At 45.6% G+C, this 15826-nt stretch overlaps 1 protein-coding gene and 1 pseudogene across 1 annotated transcript in view; one reads left to right on the top strand and one right to left on the bottom strand.

Moving 5' to 3' along the window:
- Positions 1 to 15826, bottom strand: part of Kif3b (kinesin family member 3B) — a 38632-nt gene that overhangs the window by 13069 nt on the left and 9737 nt on the right. Inside the window, exon 2 of the mRNA XM_052183961.1 lies at positions 136 to 1603. Coding sequence (XP_052039921.1) covers positions 136 to 1539 — 1404 coding nt within the window. The 5' untranslated portion in view covers positions 1540 to 1603. The remainder of the gene's footprint in view (positions 1 to 135; positions 1604 to 15826) is intronic.
- Positions 8752 to 9305, top strand: LOC127686093 (60S ribosomal protein L29-like; annotated as a pseudogene).

Genomic DNA, 15826 nt, shown 5'->3' with positions numbered 1-15826 from the left:
AAGAGATCCACCTGCCTCTGCCTCCAGGATATGGGAATTAAAGGTGTTTGTCACCATGCCAATGCCTTACTGAATAATATTTTTGATCAGAGAAAAGGAACTGAAAGGGGAAGGGCCTGCGGAAGGGCACAGTACCTTGATTTTGGCACCCAGCATCTCTGCAGCATCCTTCTCCCGCCGCAGGTCCTCCATCTTTTTCTCCTTCTCCTTCAGCAGCCTCATCTTCTCCTCTGCAACCAAGCTGTGGTCCTCTACAATGGCCCGCTTCTCAATCTCCAGTTTTTCTTGCTGTTCCCGCCAGTAATCATCCTTATCATCCCCTTCCTCCTCACCCTCTTCTCCCTCCTCCTCCTCCTCTTCCCCACCCCCACCACTGCCACCACCTTCCCTCCGCTTCTCTCGCCTCTTCCTCCTGCCAATGGAACGTTTTTCCAGCTGGGCCTTGAGCCGAGCAATTTCTTCTTGGAACTCTCGAAGCAGAGCGTCCTTTGGGTCCTCATTGACCCTCGGCTTGTTCTTAATGTTTTTGGCACGGTTGGCGTATCTCAGAGTGGTCAGGGTCTCTTCTACATTGTAAGAGGCAGGCCCCACATTGGCTACCATCACAGTTTTGGCATTGCCACCAAGGGAATCTTGGAGAAGCCTGGTCAGCTTTGAGTCTCTGTATGGAATATGGGTACTTTTGCCATCCACCAGGGCAGAGATAACATTACCCAAGGCCGAGAGGGACAGGTTGATCTTGGTGGCTTCTTTCAGTCTTTCCCCTTGAGCTCCAGTCTTGGCTTGCCGCTCACTGCCAGCAAGATCTACAAGGTTCAGTTTTCCGACCCGGATGTGGTTCTCCCCATCCAGGCCCACCTCGCTGCATTCGATGGTGATGACAAAGATTGCATGTGACCTTGAGCTGTGCTCGTTCATGTTGGTAGCACCGACAGACCGGTTCTGGTTTCCCACATTCATTACATGTTCTATCTCCTTCACACTCTTGGTGACAAAAGAAGACAAATCCTTCACGTAGACTCCAGTATCCGGTCTCTCTTTGAGCTCCAGCCTTTTGGTCTGATCCTTTGAAAGCAAGTCTCGGATCTCTTCCTGATAGATCTCTAGGTAAGATGCCCTGACCAGGTACTGCTGATTCTGTGATCGAGAGATGTGGGTGAAGATGTGATCAAAGGAGTTGGGGATGACCCCTCTTTTTTCAGGGTCACCACGGACTCCCTCCATGGTATAGGTTTTCCCAGTTCCTGTTTGTCCGTAGGCAAAAATTGTGCCATTGAAACCCTGTAGAACAGAGTCCACAAGTGGCCGGAACGTCTCATCATAGAGTTCAAACTGCTTGGCGTTCCAGTCATACACAGCATCAAAGGTGAAGGTCTTGGGCATCTCGTGGGATGTGCCTTTGGGGTTCTTCACAGACACCTGCCCCAGCTTCACATCCACATCGACCACCTTGTCATAAGATGCAGCCTTTTCTTTGCCATTCATGGGCCGACAGCGAACCACCACCCGGACTGACTCTGAGCTTTTTAACTTGGACATGATGAACTCCAACCAGCTTAGCCTTGAGGGCTACAAATCCAAAATGGCTCGGGATGCTAAGGTTCTAGAAAAAAGACAAAAGCGGTGAGCACGGTACAGCTGTCAGCAGGGCCTGCCTGACAGCAGTGGGCACACAAGCTTTACCTGCTACCCTGTGGTAGCCATACTTCGTTACTCTAGTGCACCAGTATTTCTCCTGGGACCATAGCCAGCTTCAGCAGAAAAAGACTCCAGTCCACTAAAATTAATTTGTATTCACCCTCAATCAATATTTGATTTTATACTACAGGATGCTTTTATCTTTCCTTTATAGAGAAAGGATTATTTATATGTGATAGGATTACAAGCATGAAGTATCACACCTTTGTTTTTATTGTTATTGTTGGGTTTTTTTTTTCTTTTTAAGATTTTTTTTAGCCAGGCAGTGGTGGTGCAAGCCTTTAATCCCAGCACTTGAGAGGCAGAAGCAGGTGGATTTCTGAGTTCGAGGCCAGCCTGGTCTACAGAGTGAGTTCCAGGACAGCCAGGACTATACAGAGAAACCCTGTCTCAAAAATAAATAAATAAATAAATAAAACAAAACAAAAAACAACAAAAAAGAATTCTTTAAAAAATTATTTTTTATTTGTTTATTTTCAAGACAGGGTCTCTCTGTGTATCCTTGACTGTTCTGAAACTCACTCTGTAGACCAGGCTGTCCTGGAACTCAGAGATCTGCCAGGAGGGCCAGAAGAGGTCGTAAGATCCCCTGAAGCTGTGGTTCAGATTGCTCTGAACCACCTGACAGGGGTACTGGAAACTGAACTTTGCTTTGTTGGAAGAGCATCAAACATTCTTAAGCACTGACCCATCTCTCTAGCCCTCATTGGAAGGCTTTTAAAAGCCTGGGTGACCTTCTATTCTACGAACTACTAAATCCCTAAGAATAACAACGTGAAACTTTCAAAATTTTAAATGTGAAAGGGCCAGCAAGAGGGCTCAGCAGGTAAAGGAAGCCACCACCAAACCTAAGGATCTGAGTTCAGTTCCCAAGACTCACATGGTAGAATAAAGTGTTCTTTAACATTGATATATTCCACAACTGTGCACATATGCATATACAGACAAATAAAATGTAATAAAATTGTTTTCAATTTTTCAATGTACAATTCTTTGACCAAACAATTCTAAACTTTATCCTACAGATAAATGCCTTATGTAGAGACATATCTCTCCTAGGTAATTTATTGTGACATGCCATAGCTAGAGGGTGGAAACAACTGCAGTTTCCATCATGAGGGCGCAATTAAATATATACAGAGGAATCTGGCATTGTTTTTAATGTTAACCTAAGTAAGTTCATACCAAGATATATTAATTAAATAAGTGAAGCACAGTGTGTAGTTTATACAATATAAGCTTAAATAGGGGACATAAGAGTGAACCCTAATGGAAAGTCCTGACTGAGGTCTAGCTTAACAATAGAGTACATGTTAGCAAACAAAGGCTAACTCAAACCCAGCACCAAAATAAATACATGAAAAGCACACAAGAAAATGAACAGGTAAAGAACTAGACAAGTGGGATGGGGGTGGGGGGGCTGGGCACAGAGCAGCCTGTGCTCCTAGTGTCTGAAAGGCTCAAGTAGGATGATTTTGAGTTAGAGGCCAGCCTGTGCTTCATAACAAGACCTTGTTTAGGGAAGCTCGGGGCACAGTGCTAGCGTGCCATGCACAAGACTGTGAGAGTTCTACCCCCAGCACCACAGAAATGAGGGATGCATGGAATACATTCCATGGGCATCCAGTATGACATGGCCTTGACGGGTGCAATCTGGCCACAGGATACTTCAGTTTAGAGAGAAGACTCACAGTGCTCTGGGTTGGATGCTTGAATACCTTAGCTGGGCTGGGAATACTTCTCAATTCTAAGAATCAATAAGAGATAGCTTATGCCCAATGTACTCTTAAGTGAGGATGTGGAACCACGCATACATCTGGCCATCAATTTAGTAGACTCAGAATGCAAGGAGGAAAAGGGTAAAAACATTTTTTAGCAAGAAAAAGAAAAACTGGAGCTCATTTGCTGCTAGGAAACTCTGAAGGCAGAGAACACAAGCCTGGATGTGTCCCTAGAAGACACTAGATCAAAGCCAAGAGACACAAGGTCCTTGAGCTCCTGATAATCTCAGGGCAGGGAAGTTTTTTAATAATAGATTCATGTTTTTAAAATTATTCAAAAATCTTTTTGAGGCAGATGTCTCTCCCTTGCCATTCTCCAGACACCCAGTTCTCCGTCCACACAAATGTTATTAGATCTTTTCCCTTTAGTATTGTTCTTGTGTGTGTGTGGGGGGGTGTTTTGCCTGCATACGTCTATGAGGAGACATGCCTGTAGAGGAGAGAAGGCAGCATTGGATCCCCTGGGGCTGGAGTTACTACTGATGGTTGTAAGCTGCTGTGTGGGTGCTGGGAACTGAACTCAGATCCGCTGGAAGTTCTCTTAGAGCACTGAGTCATCTCTCTAGTCCTATTATTAGATACTTAATCTGAGCAGGGCGGTGGTGGCGCACGCCTGTAATCCCAGCACTCTGGAAGGTAGAGGCAGGCAGATTTCTGAGTTCGAGGCCAGCCTGGTCTACAAAGTGAGTTCCAGGACAGCCAGGGATATACAGAGAAACCCTGTCTTGAAAAAAACAAATAAAAAAAAATCTGATAACTTTCAACAATATGATATTATTTATGTACAGTAACCCACAATGGCTTGCAGTCTTACTGCAACTTACCTTGAAGTTTGTTCCCTCAACAAATAGAGTTTTTTCTTTTAATGATAGCAGTATGATGTCCCATTTATAGATACATTATAACTTATTTAACCTCTTTGCTTTAAGTGCTCTTAAGTTGCTGGATGTGGTGGTCGATACCTGTAATTCCTGCACTTACCTAGCTAAGGCAGGAGGATTATGGCCTTGAGGCCAGGTTGGGCTGCATAGTAAGGTCCATCTCGAACAAAAAACAAAATAGGTATACTTTACCTGTTCCTGATAGCCCACCCTGAAAAACCTAGGACACATAACCATTCCATATATAGATAAATATACAAATAAAAATAAATCCCTAGAAGTTGAATTGCTGAATAAAGGATGTATGCATTTGTAACTGTAGCATATAGAAGAGTTGGAGTTATCCTGAAAAGATGACAGTGCTCCTCCCACAAGTCATAGTTGACAAATGGAAAAGTCCAGTGCCACATGTGGATACTTCCTCAAGCGTTGGTTGGGGTGTCCCAGAGACCCACAAATAATGAAGATTATTGTCAGTGCTTTTGGCCGCCCACCAGAACTTAATGGTAATGCCTACTTCTGAAGACACCACACCCTTGGTCACAGGGGATGAAGAAATCAGCTGGTGCTGAGCAGGGAGCTTCTTCTTGCAGGCTAGCTTTCAGAGTACTGTAAGGCTGCTGGGATGGGGGAGGGACGGCGAGCCTCAGCGGTCTTCTGCAGCTGTGACTCCTGCAGACTACAGGAGACTGCCATGTCTATGAGTACAACAGTGGCACAAAAAAAATATGGGGACATCCCAATAATTTCTGGTGGTATTTCAGGCCCACTGCACAAGAGTGAACCTACTCTCTCTATTTGGATTAAGTGGACACAATATCAAACTGCACTCTGAATTTGCATCTCTGTACCATACATGAGTGCAGTTCTCAGTTCGTCAGAGAAGTTTCTTCTTGCAGTGGATGGCAGTTAATGCAGAAGCTCACACTTGGTCAGGCATGGAAAATAAGCCAGTCCCTGTGGAGTGCACAGCCACAAATGGGGTGTCTACACCCCTCCCCTGTAAGGTTCAGAGACCATTATGCAAGAAGAGGCAAAAAAGATGGGCAAAAGTCAGAGGTCAGGGATGACAGGAATGAAGTAGGTCTGGACCTGCCAAAACCACTACACTCAGGAACTCACAGCAGCTCTGGTGGCTTGCACAAGATCAAGACAGTCAGCATCCTAGACTTCTACCTGGGGAACTGTTGAGGGTTCTGGGGGAGAGTGAGTTGGCTTTGAGTATTGGCCCCTGGTAGATCACCCACCCTCTAGTGGATGGGTATAGCTATCAGTATATGAACAGCGTTAACCAGATTGGTAGATTATGAAAAAGACAAAAAGTCAGAGAAAAGACCAAGAAGGTGGGAGGGGCCTGAGAGAAAATAGGAGGAGGGTGAGTTAGGGCAAATATGATCAGGGTACACTCACTGCAAGGCGCTCTCAAAGAATTAATAAAATATTACACAAAAAACAAGAATAAAAGCTGGGCGGTGGTGGCGCACGCCTGTAATCCCAGCACTCTGGGAGGCAGAGGCGGATTTCTGAGTTCGAGGCCAGCCTGGTCTACAGAGTGAGTTCCAGGAAAGTCAGGGCTAAACAGAGAAACCCTGTCTCAGGAAAAAAAAATAAATAAATAAATAAAAATAAAAATAAAAATTAGAATGAAGAGGCCAGAGATATGGCTCAGTGGTTAAGAGCACTGGCTGCTCTTCCAGAGGTCCTAAGTTCAAATCCCAGCACCCACATGATGGCTCACAACCATCTGTAATGCGGTCTGATGCCTTCTTTTGGTGTGCATGAAGACAGAGCATTTATATACATAAAACACATGAGTAAATAAATCTTTTTTAAAAATTAGATTGAAGAACCAGAATATCTCTTACTCTCTTTGAATGTGTTTCCTGTAAGTTCTGCAAAAACAGGAGTCATTCGCCTTTCTTTAGGGTAACTGGCAGAGGTGCTTACAACATCTCTGCCATGTCTGTATGCTACTATGACAATGGATCAAAATCAACATCCCAGGGCTTAGGGGTGGAGCTGCAGCTCAGCAGAGGAGCACATGCCTAGAATGTGGGATGCCATGGTTTTGATTCTCAGAATTTAAAAGAAAAAAGAGAAAGAGAAAATTCTAAAACTGTCCTCCCTGGCCACTGCAGAGACTATATGGTTAAACCTTAATTTTGTCCATTAAACAACAATTTTCTATTAATTGGTTTGCAGTTTTTCCACTTTAAAAAATGAGATTAAATACTCACTGGCACTCAATAAGAACTAAATCTCATGCCATTTAAAGAAAATTGCACAAGGCTAGTCCATTCATTATAGACTTATAGTCAAAATTGGGAATTTTGTCACATGGAACCAAGAATCTATAATCAAAACATTCAGGAGGCTAAGGCAGGAAGACTGTCAGCTGGAGGCCAGCCAAGACTACATACTGAGGTCCCGTCTCAAATGTAAAACAAAGGAGCGGGGAGCTGACTCGGAGGGTAAGAGCACTGGCTGCTCTTATAGAGCACTGGGTTTCAGCTCCAGAACCCACATGGTGGCTCATTTCCATTCATAACTCCAGTTCCATAGGATGTCAAACCCTCTTCTGGTCTCTCCAGGCATCCACATGGTACACAGGCATACATATGAGCAAAACATTCATACACAGAAATAAAATAAAAAAATCTTTAAAAAGTTTTAAAAAAATAAAATCACATAGGAGTGTTATCAGATGGGAAGAAAGAACCAGACGCTAAAGGGAGGCATGTCGGTCACACCTTTAATCCCAGCACTTGGAAGGCAGAGACAGGTGGATCTCTATGACTATGAGGCCAGCCTGGTCACCTTGGTCTACATAGAGTGTTCCAGATCAGCCAATTTACATACTGAGAAACTGTATCAAACAAACAACCTGATGAATTAATTTAAAAGGTATAAAGGAAACAGAGAACAAGTGCTGGAATGGCTCTTCCGTCTGTGCAATGGCCCCAGCTGTAACTGCCCAGGCGCCTCTTGTGTTGGTTAGGGGGTTACTTACAACTACATTCAACCAGGAAGAAACCTCAACTGAATAAAAGCCCCGGTCAGATCTGCCTGAAGGCAGCCGAGGGGCATTTTCAGGACTCAGGAGTGACCTGCAAGCCCACTGTGGCTGGTGCCGTCACTGGCCAAGTGATCCTGGGTTGTAGAAAGCAGGCCGAGCAAGCCAGGGGAAGCCAGGAAGCAGAGTTCTGCCATGGCCTTGCGTGCAGGTTCCTGCCTTGAGGTCCTGCCTTGGCTTTCCTTCATTATAGACTGACCTGTAAGCCAAGCGATCCCCCTGTCTCCCCAACTGCTTTGGTCACGGTGTTTTATCGCAGCAACACAAAGCAAACTAGGACTCGCCACATCTCTCTTGATTATCAAGCTAGTGTGGGTACAAAGGGAAACACTGGCCTCAGAGCCTCCTTTAGGAAAGCAACAGAAGCAGCACCAGGCAGCTGGACGGGAGCCTACAGGGTGTAGGGGAGATGAGGGTGCGGAGAGTGAAGGGCGGGGCGGGCTGTGAGCAGACAGGCTCCTGTGCATTTTGTCTCCTGAGGAGGCGTCTGCCTGCTGGTCCCACTCACACCTGTGAAGACAGGTGGTCTGAGTCTACTTCATACAAATCCTATGCAAAGACGACCTACAGGCCTGCCTACTTCATTACCGCTACATACATTTTTTTGAGCTGTAAAGTCTGATGAAAAACAAAGGAGGTGTTTAATGACCCACATCCATCTTCAAAACTCCCAACAAAGGACGCAACTCCTCAAAATCAGTCCTCTCATTAAATCTCCTCAACTCGGAACACATTTCTTTTCTGAGCTCACCCAGCTAGGCTGGTAGCCATGTATTATTGATGTTTTACTTCAGGAAGACTAATTCGATTTCAATTCAATTTCCTGCCTCCGGGGCTTCAGATCTTGGTCTGGGCCCTCCTCGGCAGAGAGGGCATTCTCAGGATGAGGCTGGACTCTATTACCTTCCTTCTGCTCTCCTGCAGATCTAATCACAGAGTGATAAATCTTGAGAGAAATCCAGCAGTTCCGTCAGCAACCTGCCCCCTGCTTCCTGAGAACCTTCTCCATCAGGACCTGCGTCCCAGGAAAACACCCACTGGCTGACCAGCGGTGCCAGGCTAAGTTCTCCAACCTGTGGCTTGTTCCTGCTGAGAAGACCAGCTATGGGTTTCTCAGAGGAGTCACAGTCTTCCACAGTCTTCCCTAAGTACTTCATTTTGGATTCATGGTGCCCTTGCTAGTTGTCACGGAGACTCACCTCAAAGTCTAGAATTCGGGTAGACAACATTCTGAGCAACTATGTGTTACTAGGTCAGAGGTCACAAACTGGTCACATTGTACATTAAATGATTTTTATTTTTTAAAGTGTGTGATCATTAAGACCACAGCTTTCCTCTTTCTCTTCCGGGCCCAGGCGCTGCGGGAGCGGTGGGTTACGGTGCAGACATGGCCAAGTCCAAGAACCATACCACACACACCTAGTCCCGCAAATGGCACAGAAATGGCATCAAGAAACCCCGGTCACAAAGATATGAATCTCTTAAGGGGGTCGACTCCAAGTTCCTGAGGAACATGCGCTTTGCCAAGAAGCACAACAAGAAAGGCCTGAAGAAGATGCAGGCCAACAATGCAAAGGCAATGAGTGTGCGTGCAGAAGCCATCAAGGCCCTGGTGAAGCCTCAGACCGTTAAACCCAGATGCCAAAGGGCCCCAGCCGCAAACTCATCCGCCTGGCTTTCATCGCTCACCCCAAGCTTGGGAAGCGGATTCGAAGCTACATGGCCAAGGGACGTAGGCTCTGCCAGACAAAGCCCAAGGTTCAAACCAAGGCAGATGCCAAAGCTCCAGCTCCAGCCCAGGCGTCAGCTCCAGCCCAGGCTCCCAAAGATGCCCAGGCCCCTGTGAAGGCCCCATAGAAAAGGCGCCTGCCAGGACGAAGACAGATGGACTGCTGGGACACCTTCCCACACACTATTTGCAGATGACCAGTGTCCTATGCTGTTTTTACAAATAAATTTGAGGCTAGATCTGTTAAAAAAAAAAAAAAAAAAAAAAGACCACAGCTTTCAAAAAAAAAAAAAAAAGTCGGGCAGTGGTGGTGTACTCCTTTAATCCCAGAACTTGGGAGGCAGAGGCAGGTGGATTTCTGAGTTTGAGGCCAGCCCAGGCTACAGAGTGAGTTCCAGGATAGCCAGGGCTATACAGAGGAACCCTGTCTCAAAAACCAAAACAACAACAGCAAAAAAGGCCACAGCTTTGTGTATACCACACAAGCACTCTACCACTGAATCACACTGCCAGCCCCCAGATCACATTTTATTGACCAGTGTGGTATTAAAAAAAAACCACAAGGGCAGCAGCCTGCACAGTGATGCACTCAGCACTCAGGAGGTGGAGGCAGCATGGTCTACTCCAGATCAGAGCTACACGGTTAGACCCTGTGTCAGTCAGTCAGTCAATCAATCAATCAGGGAGGGTCAGTGAGATAGATAATTGGGTAGATGCTTGCTGCCAAGTCTGACAACTTTCGTCTCTGGAACCCACCCTGGTAGAATGAAGGAATGAACTCCCAAAGGTCGTCTCAACTTCCACACATACACAACAACAGGCATGCACACATTCTCACACACAAACACGTTCAAAAACACATCCATACAAAATAAATGAATGTAACTAAAAAGCCAAACCAAACCAAAAGTTAAAAAGAAAAAAGAAACCAGCCCAGCCCTTAGAAGGCTGAGATAGGCAGAGCTCTGTGAGTTCAGGGGCAACCTGGTCTACATAGTGGAGTATCTGCATAAACTAGACATGGCGGTGCTCATAGCCATGGCTGGCCATGTGGTGGGACCTTGTCTCAAAGAAAACAAATAGAAGGCTAAGAAGCGGCAGCTCCGTGGCACAACTGTCCTTAACACGGGGATTCCAGGCTCAGTCTCCAGCAGCAGCAAAGTCCTCAGCAACCACAATTCATGTACATAAGCATGTTCTGATGGGACCTTGCACGTGCACAGAAACAAACAGAAATGATGCTTCATTTTTGCTTTTGAGACAGGGTCTCACATAGCCCAGGCTGGCCTCAAACTCACTATCTAAGGTCAGCTTGAACTTCTGACTCTCTGGCTTCTATCTCCCAAGTGACAGGATCACAGGCACATACCACCATTTCTAGCTTATGCAGGTACTCATAAAATGGACACCTCCACATCCATTTATAGGGAAACCAAACATTAAAATATAGTACATCCACACTGCAGATAGTCCAGTACAGCAGTCAGTAAGGTAATAAATAAGAAAGCTGGAGCTTTTTTAACAAAACAAAACAGGAGCTGGAGAGATGGCTCAGCAGTTAAGAGCACTGACTGCTCTTCTGAGGGTTCTGAGTTCAAATCTCAGCAACCACATGGTGACTCACAACCATCTGTACAGCTACTGTGTACTCATACATAAAATAAATAAATACATCTTTAAAAAAAACAGGTGGCTGGGGAGATGGCTTAGCAGTTAAGAGCACTGGCTGCTCTTCCAGAGGTCCTGAGTTCAATTCCCAACAATCACATGGTAGCTCACAACCATCTATAATGGAATCCGATACCCTCTCTTCTAGTGTGTCTGAAGATGGCTACAGTGTACTCACATACATAAAATAAATAAATTATAAAAAAAAAAGTGGCAGTATAGAGCAAAATCAGAACAGGAAGTGGGAAGGGTTGGGTGGGAAAACAGGGGGAGGGAAAGGGACTGATGGGACTTTCGGGGAGTGGGGGTCCAGAAAAGGGGAAATCATTTGAAATGTAAATAAATATATCAATTAAAAAAAACAAAAAGTAATCCATAGAGGTCTGCAAAGCACTGCCCAAGTCAGGCCTGCCGGCATCTCTGTAGACACAGTCCACTGACACACGCCATGACACTGCTCTGCATATGCCTATCGTCGGTGACTACAAACTGGCAGTGTACTGGCTCCCTGCCCCACAACCCGCAATGTTTACCATCTAGACTTTTGTAGAAAAAGTTAGCCACTCCTTGAATTGACTTGAACGTTTTACAGACTCACCAACCAAATGGGATCCTGCCTCACCAAAAAACCCAACCAACCAATATCAAGTTACAGAGAACGGTCTACACCAGACGATGACTGTCAGCTGTCCAAACTGGACAATGGAGGAAACACAGGAGAAAATGTAACTAGAGAGGGGACAGATTCAACTTTACTTGCAACGTTTGGCCATTTCTCTTTTAAAACTAAAGAGAGTAAATAAGACATCAGCGAAGCTTTTAACCCTAGCACCGGGAGGGGGTCACTGTGAGTGAGTTCCAGACCAGCCTGATCTACAAAACAAGTTCCATGACAGACATGGCTACATGGTGAAATTGTCCAAAAAGAAAAGGGAAGCTCCCTACACTGTTACATCTTTTAAAAGATACTAGGTATTGGCTGACCCCAGATGCGGATCCAGAGGCCACTTGAGCTTGACTTTAAAATCAGTCTGGACAATACGGTGAGAGTCTCCTCATACCCCGAAATATAATGGGGACTTAGATTTATTTTATCTCGCAAGTACCCACTTTTATATGAAAAGGTTCTAATAAAGCATTTTAAAGCAGAAAAAAAAAAGACATTTAGCAAGACTCTATAATGACTAGAAAATGGTTATAAATGAAAAAGTGGTTTATAAAATTGCATGGCTTCATGTCATCATGATAATATAAAAATAAGCACGCAACAAAACCTCAGCAGTGGTTCACTTTGGTGATGGAAATACAGATTCTCCTGTATATCTGTATCTTCCAACATATCTGTATCTTCCAAATCCTCCTCTCATGGGTGTACGGCCTCTTCAAATGGGGATAAAAATAAATGTCTGGCAGTTCTACAGGAACAGCTCTGCAAGAAGCAGTCGCAGACACACAGAGTGCACACTAATACATCTCTAATCAATACGCTGCGACTCAGGTCCTCTAAGAGCCCAGGGAACCGCCTGCTAACCGACTGGCCCAGAGTTCAAGAACTGAGTGTTTGAAATGCAGCGCTGTCAGGCAGCCAGAGCCACCTCCACAGGCTGACTGCGCCTGGGGGTGGGGGGTGGCGTTAGTCTCCGTATCAGGACTCTGAAATCCCCCACATCGGACTTCACATAGGGGAGCCTTAGTCTCTCTGTATCAGGATTCTGAAATCCTGGGGCATACCAGCCAGCAAGTATATTCTGCGCCTTGGTTCCTAGGCATTATCTCAACGGGAATTACAATGTTTCTAGAAGGGCACAGTGGCTCACACCTGAGGCTACAGCACTAGGGAGGCTGAGCTGGGAGGACCACCAGGACTCAGGGATTTAAGACCAGTATAAGGTAGGAAGACTTTGTTGAAAAATAAAGGTATATACACAAACACACACACTTATTTATCTCTAGTTATAAAAGATACAAAACATATCTTGCAGATTATTTAAAAGAACATAATACTTGCATTGAGGGAATAGTTCTGCATTCATTCTCTCTCTCTCTCTCTCTCTCTCTCTCTCTTTCTTTCTCTCTCTCTCTCTGTAAATCTGCCTATCTACCTACTTATCTATCTCTGATAGGGGCTCACGTGTCCCGTGTGTCTTAGACCAGCTTCCAGCCCAGTGTAGCCAAGGATGACTGAATTCTTGCTCTCCTGGGCTCCACCTCCCTGCGTGGGTGTTGTAGCTGTGCAATAGGGTATTGATTGATTTTGAGACATAGTTTCTTTGTGTAGCCTTGGCTGTCTTGGAACTAGCTCAGACTAGACTGGTCTGGAATCCACAGCGATTTGCCTCTCAGTAGTAGGGTTAAAGGTGTGTGCCACCCACCGCCTGACTAGTTCTGCATTTTCTCATGAGTGAGCAACATAAGGAACCAGCTGTAGTATCACACATCTGTAGTGGAAACAATGGTGACATGAAGGCCATTCAAGAGACCAAAAATAACAACAAAATCCACCTTCCACTTATGAAGGGAAAAGCGAGAGCCAGACAACAGAATGGTTGTCGGGGAAGGCTGGGTTTCCTTAAATGAGCCAAGTGGCTGAGGGCCAAGGCAGGAAAAGAGCTTCATTGTTTGCACTTTCAAAGCTACTGGATATCACCGGGGGTATGTTATCTAGTTGACCTTTTTAAAATCATGGGCTAGGGATGCGGCTCAGTTGGTAGAAGCTGCTGAGCATAAAAGGAACCCTGGGTTTGATTCCCAGCACCAAATAAACCCAGATGTGATGGTGCACGGCTACAACCCCAACACCAGGAGGTGGAGCAAAGGCGGGCAAGCATGCAGTCATCTTCACTTACACAAGGCTGGCGGCTAAGACACACAGGACACACAAGGCTGGAGGCTAAGACACACAGGACACACAAGGCTGGAGGCTAAGACACACAGGACACACAAGGCTGGAGGCTAAGACACAGGACACACAAGGCTGGAGGCTAAGACACACAGGACACACAAGGCTGGCAGTTAAGACACACAGGACACACAAGGCTGGAGGCTGGCTAAGACACACAGGACACACAAGGCTGGCGGTTAAGACACACAGGACACACAAGGCTGGAGGCTGGCTAAGACACACAGGACACACAAGGCTGGAGGCTAAGACACACAGGACACACAAGGCTGGAGGCTAAGACACACAGGACACATGAGTCCCTATCTCAAAAACAAAAGCATTTGCGAAAAATGTTAATGGATGGCCTAGTTAAATTAGGGGCTGAGGAGAGGGCTCGGTGGTTAAGAGCACTGCCTGTTCTTACAGAGGACACAGGCTCGGTTCCCAGAACCCACACAGTGACTTACAATGGTCTGTAACTCCAGATTCAGGGACCTATCTCCCTCTTGTGGCTTCTTTAAGCAACTAAACATACATGGCATACACTCATAAACACACACAAATAAAATAAAAATAAAAATACATCTTTTTTTTTTTTAATGTAGGTAGGATTTGAAGAGACGGCTCAACAGTAAGATCACTTGCTTTTGCAGATAACCTGAGTTCAATTCCCAGCAACTACATGGCAGCTCACAACCATCTGTAAACCCCATTCCAGGGACACAACACCCCTGCAGATACCAGGCGTGCACATAGTATACATGTAGGCAAAGCAAACACATGAAAATAAATCTAAAAAAGTGCTTACTGTAATAAAAAAAATCAAAGCATGATCTTTAGCATTTGATAGGTGTAAGAATGAATACCTGCTCTGGCTCTGTCTTAAGAATATTATGGGGCTGGAGAGATGGCCCAGCAGTTAAGAGCGCTGACTGCTCTTCTGAAGGTCGTGAGTTCAAATCCCAGCAACCACATGATGGCTCACAACCATCCATAATGAGATCTGATGCCCTCTTCTGGGGTGTCTGAAGACAGCTACAGCAAGCAAGCGGGGCCAGAATGAGGGCTCAAGGTGATGGGTCACAGTGCTTGGGGTTTCCAAAATGGGAAGGAGGAAAAAAGACACTCTGGCTTTTCACTGAATACTTTCTTTTAACCATGGTTGAAGATCTAAACATCTGCTACCAACTACACTGGACACTCAGCTCCGGGGAGGCTGAGGCAAGCACATTGGAAAGCTAGGCCAGCCCGAGTCCAAGAGAAACTTAGTGAGACCCAGTCTCAGAATAAAAGCAGCAAGTGGCTGGGGACGCAGACCAGGGTCCGGTATGCAAGAGGCACTATTTTTAGTCACCAACATCATAACAACAACAATCGAACAACAAAAAGCCAGAAATGTGGACAAAGGACGGCGTGCATGAGGATGAGCGCCACTACTGAGTCCTCTGGGGAGCACCTCAGCCTCTAAGGCCTGGAAACAACCCTACTGGAGGCAGGCAGGGCCTGCACATCTCCAAGGTAAAACACACTTCGGAACATATTTGCACGTGGCAGTAACACGCTACTGAATTATTTCTAGCTCGTAGGACTTGGGGTGAACCTTACTTTGATCTTACCATTATTTCCTCAACTTTTCCTTATTGGAAATAATTTTTCTTTCCTCCTCCCCCAACCCCCATAAGACAGATTCTTTGTCTAGCCTTGACTGTCCTGGAACTCACTCTGTAGACCAGGCTGGCCTCTAACTCAGAGATCTGCCTTCCTGTTTCCTCCTGGAAATGTATTTTCTTTTGTTTTCTTTCTTTGTTTCTTTCTTTCTTTCTTTTTTTAAGATTTATTTTATTTATATGAGTACACTAGAGCTGTCTTCAGGCACACCAGAAGAGTGCATCAAATCCCATTGCAGATGGCTGTGAGCCACCACATGGTTGCTGGGATTTGAACTCAGGACCTCTGGAAGAGCAGTCAGCGCTCTTAACTGCTGAGCCATCTCTCCAGCCCGGAAATTTATTTTCTTAAACAGGAAATTTTTCTCTTTTAAAAAAGGCTGCGGAGTGAGCATCAGCAGGGGAGGGCATGCGCTGCCTATCAGGGCAGCTCCTTACCGCTCATCTT

This window comes from Apodemus sylvaticus, chromosome 5 (assembly GCF_947179515.1).
Source record: "Apodemus sylvaticus chromosome 5, mApoSyl1.1, whole genome shotgun sequence".
NCBI lineage: Eukaryota > Metazoa > Chordata > Mammalia > Rodentia > Muridae > Apodemus > Apodemus sylvaticus.
The sequence above is the reverse complement of the archived record's forward strand: the minus strand, read 5'-3'. Positions and strand labels throughout refer to the sequence as shown.